The sequence below is a fragment of the Channa argus genome, chromosome 18, assembly GCF_033026475.1.
Source record: "Channa argus isolate prfri chromosome 18, Channa argus male v1.0, whole genome shotgun sequence".
Taxonomy (NCBI): domain Eukaryota; kingdom Metazoa; phylum Chordata; class Actinopteri; order Anabantiformes; family Channidae; genus Channa; species Channa argus.
Genome location: NC_090214.1, coordinates 9636361 through 9648715, shown reverse-complemented (window position 1 = coordinate 9648715; position 12355 = coordinate 9636361). Strand labels below are relative to the sequence as shown.

The window sequence follows — 12355 nt, the reverse complement described above, 5'->3', positions numbered from 1 at the left end:
ATGTCTGTGTTTGTGGGTTTTCGATGAGCTCATGGAAAAAGACCCACAGTGTGCTGGAAAAAGCATTTTTTTCTGCCAGTACCATTGTTGATTCTGTATTTGTGAGGTAATATCACAGACTTTGCACTATTCTTTTGCATTTGGTCCATTTTGGCAACAAATAGATGTTTTGCACATAAAATCCAGCAAAATCCTAACACAAGTCCACATGCTGTGCAGAGACTAAGGCTGAGTCTGGGGTAAACTCCTCACAATATAATGTGTTTAATTATGTTTTTATAACATATTTTGTTATTTTGGTGGAACTATGTGTTGTGGCTCCGTGAGATGAGTAATGTTAGTGCTTTACTAAAGCTTGTGTGAATGTATAGTAAATATGTGACAGCGTGTGTGACCTGTATGTGTATTGGCACCTGGGTTTTCTTTTTTATCTGCCACCTACCTACTATTCTGTTTGCACACAGCTGGCTCAGTATCCAATGCTGAGGGAGGAGATGGAGAGAATCGTCACTCAACACATCAGGGACAGAGAAAGTCGCACAAAGGAGCAGGTAACACACAGAAACAAAAGGAAAGTCATTGGTGTTTTGTGGTTTGTATAGAGTAATAATGATCTCTGTTTTGGGTGTATAAAAACTTTCTCATACATAATTTGAAACATTATATTTAATTATGTCATTAGTGTTAGAAAGTACACAAATGCATTAGATGCACAGCAGTGCCCCCCAGTAACACATATACTTATACCGCACCTGTACTTTACACTGGCATTATGTTACTTGTAGTACTCCATGATACAAGGACTCTAAAAATGATGACATTAGAGATGCCAAAGAGCAGAAATAATAAAAAAAGAAACAGAAAAGAAAAGGGAGCTCAGCTTTTTCAAATGCACTGAATTATTTTAGATAGTTTATTTATTTTAGATACAAGGACTCTAAAAATGATGACATTAGAGATGCCAAAGAGCAGAAATAATAAAAAAAGAAACAGAAAAGAAAAGGGAGCTCAGCTTTTTCAAATGCACTGAATTATTTTAGATAGTTTTTAGTAATAGCATTCGCTTAATTGGAATTCAATTCACACTTGAAAGCAGTGACGTCCCTGTAAAGCAGACTGGGATGATGTTAAGGCATAAAAACTTGATATTACATTAATTGCTTTGTCTCTGTTCAGGTGTTGCTGCTGATAGACATTGAGCTGTCCTACATGAATACCAACCATGAGGACTTTATTGGCTTTGCTAAGTTAGTTACACTTATTTTTTCTTCTTCTCCAGTACTGAGACTATTGAAATGTTGGCAGTTTGGGGCCAATCCAAAATATATCCTGATTTGTTTTTTGTGCAGCGCTCAGCAGAGGATCAGCCAGATGAACAAGAAAAAGACAGCTGGCAATCAGGTACTGACAAGAAATATACAGACACGTTCACTATTATTTCTAAGATTATAATACAGAGCTTCTTCAGGCAACTTTGATCTGCAGGAAAATGATTCCAGACCAAAATCATCCAAATGTGTTTTCTCTCGTCCCCCCCCCAAAAAAGGCTTCTGAACTTCATGTGTGCTTCTGTTAGCACTCAGCTCTCCATTTTATCAATGCTAAACATAGCACAGCTATACAGTATCCTGTTACCCTGGGCATTTGCCCATATCCTATACAATGCAGCTCTTACAATATACAGGTTACAGGCATTAATGAACAACACGTGTCAAAACTTTTGGTGATAGTGGCACAAACTGAGGTCGATTGTGAAATATCATGCACGATAGTTTCCACAGCTTCAACTACAGAAATATTAACAATGACATCAAATAAAAAGCACTCACAGATCAGTAATCTCTGCCAAGGTTGCACAATCCCCCAAATAATTTTAATAAAAAATTGAATCTTAAAAATCTATCTGGATCCAAAGAGTCGCATGATAGATATTTTTAGTTTAATTAAGTGCAGTAGTTCATTATTGTTATCGTTGTTGTTTAGAATAAATGAAACTATTCAAAATGGCCACAATGTTGAAGCATTCTCAAAAAACTAAACTCAAGAAGTTTGCATGGTCTAGATTTCTATTTGGACTAGACCTACAGTATCTTATTGGTTTCATGATTTAATATTCTAGAACATTTCGCTAAAATAATATTATATAATAATAAGTAATAATATAAAAACAGGAGAAAAAAAAACAATCTCTCTAGGTTTTTGCAATAACCACATAGTAAAGTAACCGTATGAAATATAGCATCACATTAGCAGCTGAGTCACAGCACATTTACCATACAAAAACAGCCTTTGCATGATTTCCTTTTTGCTCTTAGATGCGCCTCTAATTGGTTCTCCTCAACTTTTCATGTATATTATTTTTATTGTTTAGCTTTTATATATTTCGTTTTCTGGTGTTTCCGATATGTTCTTATTATCTTGTTTCCTCTGAGTGATTTCTGCTTTTGCTGTGTCTCTTCCTCTTTTTCTTCTTCTCCCTTTGGTTTTCTGCTACAGGATGAAATTATGGTGAGTGTGTGTGTGTGTGCCCACGCACGTGTGTTTTTGTGTGTGTGTGTGTGAGTGTTTGTGTGTGTGCGCGCGCACGCGTGCATGTGTGTGTATGTGTGTGTGAGTGTGAGCAATAGCGAGTGTGTGACTTTACATGTCTGCAGGCTTTCATGCATATGTGCTTATCTTTCTACCCTCTGCCTACGTCGGGTTTATGTGTGTTGTTTATATTGTGTGAAATGAGCTTTATACTAACTGCCAGTAGATGGACAGGTGGCTGTTGTTGGGGATGCTTGGCTGCTTCCCTTTCCTCTCCTTTTCAGCTGTGCCCCCATGCAGGCACACATGCTCCCACTCATCCACACACAACTGCTAATGTATACGGCCCCACCTAGGGAATCCATGAAATTTTCAAACCAAGATTGGCATATAATAATTTATTATTAGAGTCAGAAACAACAGTGTTAAAGAAAGTTTCAGTTTTGAGTGGCTCCAAAACTGTGACAAGAAATGCCCCCCAGCAGCAGTTTGAACTAGATAAAGAGAAATTAGTGTGTGTTCTTGAGTTGCATCTCAAAGAGATAAAGAGACAAGAAGAGAGATTTTTCTATTCAACGCAGTTATCAAACATTTTTATTTACATGTCACTAGACTTTTACTTTTCCAAATTAGCAGAAAGCCAGCGAAGATGAAAACCTGCAGTGTAGCAGACATACGTCACAGTTGTCATAACAACCACCCAGATTTGGGTCAAAGGTTTAGGGCATATTGTAAACAAAGTGGTGATGTCCACATCCTGTTTATAGATATCTGCAGTTGGCCCTTGACTGCAGCGCTCACTCACCTGACCTCTGTACTTCATACTGTATCATAATTTAAATCTCCAAATTATGAATTTAGCACCAAATATGCTGATGGAAAATTATTACTTACAATTTGTTTAATCAAACAGATCCTTATATGGGGTAGTTCAAATGTTCTATTTTGTGATGAATCTTTTGTTTGTTTAACCAAAGGCAGATAAGTTTTGCCCTGACTGTCTTAGATCTTCATTTTAGTCCAAAAAACTAAACATAGAAATTAGGCACATTGTACATTATTTTAGACACTGACCAAATCAGAAACTTGTGTCAAACAAATCCATAATTTACTTATTTGAGTGATGCTAACTATTGTGGCTAGTAATGCAAGTATGGACAAGTCAGCCTCCTGTATTGCACTGCATGGTCTTCAGTAGGTTTGACTTTAGCCATTTTCATCATATCTTCCGTATGTGCACCCCCCACCCCCCCTTGCTGACTCCTCTCTGCCGTCCCAGCAGCAAGCTATAATGTGCTGGTAAACCAGCTTTGTGCATCTGGCCTTTACTAAGTACCCTGCACTGGCATAGATTTGTAACCTTCTCTCCACGTTCTCATTCAGCCGGAGAGAGGAGTTACCGATCGGTTTAAGGTAAATAACTTGTACACTGCACATTTTATGTGTGACTGTGTAGATTGTTTATGGTGGAGCGAATGAAATACACAAGCAACAAGCGTGTGAGGACTGTGTTTAGTCGTGTAGGTGAGCAGTCGTGTCTTATTGACTCACTAGAAGCAGTCAGCAGAAGGAGGGTGACTTCAGCCTGTTGCATTTTGGTGTTATTTCTGATCATTTTTCCCATGTGTGTTTACCTATTTGTTTTTTCTCAGGTGATCAGGAAGGGCTGGCTGACCATCAACAACATTGGCATTATGAAAGGAGGAGCCAAGGAGTACTGGTTCATCCTCACGGCAGAGTCGCTGTCCTGGTACAAGGATGATGAGGTGAGGTGGCTTTTTTAGATGGTCCCACACAGAAATTCAGATTTCTGCCTGACATGCCTGACATGTTACTGACATGGTATTTGTGTACAATTTGTTTGATGCCTGTTATTGGACTGAGCTACAGCCTAGATGTGGATCATCTGTCAGAGGCCTGCCACTCAAATCTTCCATTTCTCATTCAAAGTCACAAGTGGCATTTATTTGCTTTGCTTTGTACTTTCGTCCAGAGAACAGTGCGGCACCAAAGACCACAAAAGACCCACTGTTTTAAAAAGGACAAAGAATGAACTGAAGCAAATTCCAGTCTGAAATAAATTTACTATTAAAGTTATTTTACTATTGAAATTATCTCTTAAATCTTTTTTGCTATAGATTTTTTCCCGGAAAATAAATAAATAAACCAGAATTACAAAGCTGAGACTGATTAAACGGTTTTGAGGCTGATAACAGTATTTAAAAATTAAGTAACATATTGCTTTTCGTTTTCTTAATTTTCTGTATATATACTGAATACAGTGCAATGCAGCCAGAGATATTATCACTTGTGTCTGCATCACGCTAAAACTATGCATCTAATTTTATCAAGATCATATTTTTCAACAAATTACAATACCAGACGGACTATGTTTGATTGTTTATTCTTCCACATGAGATTCAGTGTTTCCTTTCCACGATCTGGTCCAGAATCCATTCTGCTCACCCAACTGGCAAATATGACAGTCGAGTCCAGTGGTTGTCCTCTGAGCACTGAAATTATTTGACCCGATATGCTTTGTTACTGGGCTGACTGGACAAAGCGGTCTCCCATGATGCTTTGCAGAACTATTAGGAGCTAGCCACAGTCTCACTGTCTCCAGGCCTTAGCCGCAACCTCTCTGCTTGCTGACATGAGTGTGTACGCATATGTGTGTGTGTTTGTGTGTGCGTGCGTGTGTGTGTGTGTGTGAGTGTAGGACTGAAAAGGCCCTTTCCAAAGAGTCAGGACCCCCCAGCATGTCAGACACCAAAGCTGGCACCCACATGTGCATACCAGAGCCCCCTGCCCTGTCCCTAATTACACACACACACACACACACAAAAACACACACGCACACAGACAAGCTGCTTCTAATAAACTTACCTCATTTCAAAGACAGGGCACAGAATAAGACAGGGACTGGATTGTAGGGAGGACTCAGGAGTTTCTCTTGTTAGCTGAACAGTAGAAGTAAATATAGAGAGAAAGAGGAAGGGATGGTGAAGGAGGCAAAAGAGTCTATGTGGACTTTCATGTTTTCCCCTTTTGCTCTTTTTCTTGTCACTTTTCCAATCAGCATTTTTTTCTTCCTTCCTTTCATACATCTGTCTGTCTCTCCTCTCACGTTTTTCTCACTCTTTCCAAGTCACGTTCTCCTAGTAAAGCTAATCTATCTCCTCCCTACTTTTCCCCTCCCAGCTTGTATTGTGTATTTATTTGATCATAGAATTGCGACGGAACGGGGACACCCAAAATCAACACATGGTACTTGTGTTTCAGCTCAGTGCAGGGGCTGAAAGGGAATGGTGAATGGTTAAAAAAAAGAAAACAACAGTAAAATGAGAATGAAAAAAGAAATTTTCCATTATGTTGAAGGTTGAAGGTTGTTAGGGCTTACACTCACATATGCACCTGGCTGGATACTTGCCAATATACACACAGTTTATAAAAAGTTAGAAACAGTTTTATGTTTGGATTAATAACAATTAACAGTTTTTGTGCATCTTTGCTTTACAATTTGACATAGACACACTGACACCAACTAACAAAACAGCACAGCAACATTTCATTTGCTGCCTCTCGTCATGGGGAAAACCCTCACTGTAGTCTGGCAACAGACACACACACACACACACACACACACACACACATGCACAAGTGCACGCACAGACACACACATACACACACACACACACACACACACCTACACACACACACACACACATATACACGCCCAAACCTAGACACTAATAATAACTTTCAAACCAACTAGTGGTGCCAGGATGTTTTCGTTAGTGTGCATGTGTGTAAATGTATGTGTGCTTTTAGAAACTTTCTGGTCTTTGTTACCACAGGACATGCCAGTTCTTCGAATCCGGCTGCTCCAAAGCGGGGAGAAAAAGACAGGGAGCGAGATTTGAATGAAGGAAAAAAACAAAATTGGAAATAAAAAGGCCCAACCCACTGTCATTTAATACACTTATTGGACATGTGATGAAACACACACATTTTTTACAGTGACTGTGTTGTACAGAGGCACACACAGTGATAAATAACGTATAGATTTTCTTTGTTTGTTTCCTTTTGGCTCTTTATGTGTGTGTGTGTGTGTGTGTGTGTGTGTGTGTGTCTGCCCGGGTTTCCCTTCTCCTTCTGTAAAGCTGCCAGAAAGCCAGACTCGCCTGGTGATCCCAGCTGTAAACAGCCTGAGGGGAAACAGCAGACTGCTGTTTTCAATGCACTCACCAGAAACACAGCTCCATGGTGTGTGTGGGTGTGTGCGTGTGTGTGTGTGTGTGTGTGTGTGCTTTTAAGTGTGGTGTGTGTGATTGTGTGTATGTTACTAGGGCAGTGACTTATAAAAAAAAAAAAAAACTTGTGCTTGGTGGTGTCCTAAATGGAAACAGGTTGGTTTGTGGTTTTCATTCCTGTAGACGAGGCTCTGTGATGGGACACCCTGTGAATATTTCTGCCCTCTACTTTGCTTTTGTGTACTTGAGAGGGAGTTCAAAATGGTACACTGTGGCTTCACTTATCAAAGACAGGCAGGCTGGAAGGCAAACTGCGGCCCTGGTGAAGAGCTAGAAATGAAAACAATGGAAAACGAGGCAGGGGGTCCGGCTAAACTAGTAACGTTTCACATGATGTCACCTACAAACACCAAAGCCACAAACAAATGTCTGTCTTTTTTGGGGAGAGCTATACAAAGACTAGTAAAAACAGTGAATACACAATGACAGAGTGGCTGCTCTTTCAACATTTTTGTATGGTGGCTTCCTGCCTCTTTGCACATTACATGGTCATTTGAGGGAAAGCAGCTGCTAGTTGATGTAGGGAAGGCAGAGACATAATTGTAGATTTTGGTCAAGAGTGCAGTGTGATGCTGGGGGTTTACTCTGTGTTTTACTTATCTTTTTTGGTAAGTGTTCATTTTTTTTTCTCTGTGGTTGAACTTTTTCTATTCATAGTTAAATCTTTTGGTTTTGTAGAAAAACAAACATTGAGCATCATTTATATTTATAGGAATTATTTCAATGTTAAATTTACATCATTCTATAGGTAAATAAGGTCATTCCCCTTTTTGTATTATTATTTGTTCACTTCAGATCCTGCTTGAGAAATGAAAATCAGAAGCAATATCAAATAGATATCTAAACATCTTTATTTACACTATTTCAGAGAATTTTTACAATTTGATATTCATCAGATTTCATTCTTGGTTAGTGACAGTCGAGACATAAATAACCTTGTGTCTCTGTTACATACAGTTTTTAGGATACTTCTGCATCTGTCACTTCCAAATGCATCCATGCAAGCTGAGGGCCAGGCCTCTCCGTTTAGGCTTTAAGGTGCTTTATTTAGGCTTGTGCTTGAGCCTGTTCACATGAAAGAGAAGTGGTGCTGCGTGTTGCGTGCTTGCTTGTGCCGATTGGATTCCCTCTAAAGTGCTCCGTGGGGTCTCTCACTTTTTTTGTCTCTCTGGGTCATCCTCGTGCTTCCCCAGCCAGCCTAACCAATGTGCAGACTACTGTACAACCACTACTTCCTGAACAGGTAGTCTGAACACTGGGCAGGCGGGCTGGGCGACTGAAGGTTACTGTGGAGAACTTTCTACTCATGTACACACGTTCAGGACAGAGATGCTGCAGATACTCACAGTGAATCCAGAATCAGGCTCTTGAGTGCAGCTCCTCCTCCTACAAAGTGCCAGTCGGGCTCATAGAGCGAGCTGGAAGAGAAGCAACTTGTGAAGGATGGATGAGGGGGCTGGCAGGGAGGTGAAGGAGGAGGAGGAGGGGGGAGGTTATACAAAGGTGATAGCCACTGATTGGCAGATCCAGTGACGTTCCCTCCTGTGAGAAGCAGAATTCCACACTGAGCTATGGAGGGAAAACACAAGGTGCAGAAATACCCTGGATATACCACACATTAAGATTTTTAAAAATAAAAGATCTATTTAATAAATCAAATCATTTATTTTGTGTAGTTCTGTGTATTGTTAAAGGTATTATTGGTTTAAACTATCGATTTCCCATGCTGGTTTTTTGTTTGAAGAGTTTTTAGTTGATTTAAAAAAAAGTGCCTTTCACTTGGCAAAAGCTTTTCCGGGTATGTTTGCTGTATGTGGATTAAAGCAGACAAACAAATATACAAAAGCTATAAAATAAGTCCCATTTAGCTCTGACTTTTTTACCTACTCTGAGCCCCAGGTCACGAATAAGTAAAATAAAACCAGTATATGTTAAACAGTTTATATAACAACAACTGATACATTTTCAGAAGGTGAAAAACACCAATGAGTCAGTGCTCTTGGTTCCCGATTAGCAACTTATCAGCATCTCAGCCAAGTCTGACCTAACGCCTCCCACTACAACACTGCAACCTTTCCTATCCTTGACACAGCAGAAAAACTACCTGTGACCCGATGTTCTCCTTTCTCGTATTCGATTTTGAGGGATGTCTCTTCTATTTATCGACTGATAGTCTCCGTGTTGGCTAGTTAGCGCCAGTTCATCTGCCGATGTCCTTTCATTCAACGCTGACGCACCGTTGAGACGAAACCAGGCCTACAAATGTTGCTTCTGCGTCTGTTGGAGTTGTCTTCCCAAGCCTCCTAGAGTGAAAAGAAAAATGTAAACAACAATAACAACAACAACAACAAAAAAGGAACTGATGCTCTCCTGGCGAGAAAGGTGGCTGGTGCCTCGACGTGGCAAAAGACTGGCCACCGAGCTTCCCCTTCAAGAGACAGAAAGAGAAAAAGGAATGAGAGAGAGAGAGGAGATATGGAGAAAGACGGAGGAGGAGGAGGAGCTCGCCTGCCCCCCATTTTTACTTTCCTCTCTCCTCTTCTCCGTCTCTCCCCTCCCTCTGTCTGGCTTTTCCCCCTCTTACTCTCTTTTTGCGTTTTTAAACTGACTTTTTGGGAGAAAGTGTAAGGTCAAAGGTGAACAGGAAGTGAGATGCATACATTCGGCATGCGTGTTGTAAAGTTTAGGAGGGAGTGAAAGATTGGTTGCTGAGGGAGGGAACTTTTTAGTGGAAGCGTATGTGTGTGCGCCGTTTCGACGCATATGACGTGTTTTAGAAAGTGTCTGCAAGTTCTCCTCTTCCATCTAGTATGTGTGTGCACGCCTACATATGGTACATGTATGTGTATAAGTGGTTTGTGAGTGATGGATGTGTGTAGGAGTATGCTGGATAAGAGCAGAGGCTCCATGGTCTTTGTAGGAAGGGCAGGAATGTCAGCGTTTTCTTGGCAAGCCAGAGGAAGCCTTGTAATAACTCCAGATGTGCAGCCCTGTGGTCTCCATCTCTCTCTTGCTCCCTCTGTTTTTACTTCTAAAGCTGATTTCCTCTCCCTGTCCGACTCGAATAAAGAGTCCTTTATGCAACTCTGCAGCCTTCCCAACACACACACACACACATACACACACACACACACACACACACACACACACACAGAGGGGGGTGGGTGCTGTTTGGAAGAGTGACATAGTACTGGTAAATCAGAACCAGAGCGAAAGAGGTGTGTGTGTGTGTGTGTGTGTGTGTGTGTGTGTGTGTGTGTGTGTGTGTGTGGACAAGAAGTCGAGTCAATGTGATTCATAGTTGAGATTTGATTTGTCATAGACAGAGGCAATCAATGCTATTGTTACTAGGTGTGTGTGTGTGTGTGCGTGCGCGTGTGTGTGCGCGCGTGTGCGTGTGTGCGCAGAGGTGGCCAAGGCCGTGTGTTTGTTTTAGCTATAGTTTCTGAGCTCCAAATCAAAGCAGGCACAATCCCGGGGGGAAACGAGTCAGCAGTACTGGCAGAGATGGAGGGATGTGGAGGGAAAGTGGGAGAAACTGAGGAAGCAGGTTAAAAATGTGAGGCGAAAAGGGGGCAAAATTATGCCCAGCGAGCACAGAGCTTCAACAGAAATAAAAGAGACACAAATAGAAGGACAGAAATCATCCTCAGTTGGGAAGAGATGCTTCATTATTGCAGTTAAGTTCTTGGGTTCATGGATTGGAAGGATTGAATTTTAATGGCTGGGTGGGGGGAGTGCTGCGGTCACATCAACATTGTTTCCACTGTTTGGATGACCAGGCAGGCAGCTTCCTTTTCAAACTCTTATTCAGTAAAGCCAGAAATATGCAGACATACACACACAATGACACACATCCAGAGTAAACTCAGTTTCCATGTTTTTCTGTCTTGTCATGCTGCTTAATACTGACATGAAAAGTTTGTTTCTGCCTTTGTTTTCCCGTTTCGATAATTCTTTAAAGCCATCGACTGCCAATTTTTGTGCAATAGAATTCTTTCTCTGCCACAGGAGGCGCCCAGGAAGATAGCGCTGAGTGTCTCACTCAGGGTTACACCTGGTAGCTAGGCTGGCATTTGATCCCGCAGACTCTCCCATCCCCTTATGCTGCTCTACCCATTGAGCTACTAGGCAGATAAAACATCAAATATTTACTGAAAATCCACGGGAGAAAAAACTGTGTGGAAAATACAACAATGTAAATGGTTTAACTGCAGTTACAGTGGGTCTTTCCGAAATTCTTCACAAAACCCAAAATGCTGCCAACTTCACCATCTTTGTTTGTCAATGGAAACAGGATCCACAGATCCGAACAATCCATAATCCACATTTAAATATATCAGTGAATTTAATAACATTAGGAAAAGCAGCATGGATGCAGCAAAGATGGGAGAACGTTTATTTGTTTTATTTATTAATCCCTCCGGAAATCTTAGAAAACATAGTAAGCATTGTACCAGAAGGTGTACTAAATAAAGGACAGAGTCTCAGGTTTGTGGATAATTCCGAGTTTATCCAGAGGATGAGGATGAGGTAAATGTGTGATGTGTCTTTCTTTTTATGTAAATTATCATTTTTTTTGCTGAGTGTTCCCTGCATAGCACAATGTCAATACAAAAATCATTAGAGAAACAAAAGTTGGGACGAGAGTCAACAAGGGAAAGATAAGAAACCACAGTGGTGTGAACCTGTGTGTCTTTTGGCACGCTGTACTATGTGTGTCTGTGGAATTGTATGGCTATCCTTGTAAGGACCAGTTTGAGATTTGAAACTTGCAAGTGAGGATATCTTTGTTCAGTCCTCACAGCTTCAAAATGCTGTTTAAAGATTAATTCTTGGTTTTAGGGTTGAAAGAACTAGAACTAGATTTAGTGTTGGCGTTGTTGATTGTTTTTATTTGATATTTTTGCTTTAGTACCGATTGAGACAGGATCATAAATAAAGTCCTACATTTACTATATGTACTGTAAAATACTTCTTCTCCACCCATGGAAAGGATCACCACTAGCACGATCATAAAAAAGACGACAGCCTGATTCTAATATAAGTATGTGTAGGTTTGAGTTAGAAGTACTTTTTGCATTAATTTTTTTATTGTACTATAGACTTGTTTGAACAAACATTTGTGCTCTGTCATGAGATTTGCTAAACTTGTGGGGATTTTCTTGTGTTTATGTGGTTAGTGGGCTGGGGTCTGGCCTCCCTCCTCCTCCTCCTCTTACTCTGTGGTGGTCACCGGTGATTGATCACATGTCCTGACTAGCCCCAAGGTTGAGACACTGACCCTCTGCAGAAGTAAACGCAGGGCAGATAATTAACTGCTTTGCAATTAGCCGCTGAACAGGAAGGTATTTACTGACCTGCCAGGCTTCAACCAGATCACTGATTGAATGTGTCATTATCATGTGGACGCCACCTTTCCTTCCTCCATGAACAAGTTTATGTTGGTTTGTGTTCATTCCCTCAGGAATGGAGCACAGGAGTCACTTCTTTAAGGAGAAATGGGCAGACAG

At 40.8% G+C, this 12355-nt stretch overlaps 1 protein-coding gene and 1 long non-coding RNA gene across 11 annotated transcripts in view; one reads left to right on the top strand and one right to left on the bottom strand.

Annotated features, from left to right (window-relative positions):
- dnm1a (dynamin 1a) overlaps window positions 1–12355 on the top strand; it is a 42948-nt gene that overhangs the window by 18924 nt on the left and 11669 nt on the right. For 5 of the 10 annotated variants that reach the window (XM_067485078.1, XM_067485080.1, XM_067485079.1 and 2 more), the window contains exons 11-16: window positions 465–551; window positions 1177–1247; window positions 1350–1401; window positions 2497–2508; window positions 3913–3942; window positions 4182–4295. In XM_067485078.1, the coding sequence (XP_067341179.1) occupies window positions 465–551; window positions 1177–1247; window positions 1350–1401; window positions 2497–2508; window positions 3913–3942; window positions 4182–4295 (366 nt within the window). The remainder of the gene's footprint in view (window positions 1–464; window positions 552–1176; window positions 1248–1349; window positions 1402–2496; window positions 2509–3912; window positions 3943–4181; window positions 4296–12355) is intronic. The other 5 variants (XM_067485086.1, XM_067485084.1, XM_067485085.1 and 2 more) reach the window with 1 other exon arrangement.
- On the bottom strand, window positions 7671–10015 carry LOC137104253 (uncharacterized). The gene is made up of 2 exons (XR_010911653.1): window positions 8947–10015; window positions 7671–8384 (listed from the first exon to the last, which is right to left on the bottom strand). It is a non-coding gene; the product is annotated as an uncharacterized lncRNA (long non-coding RNA).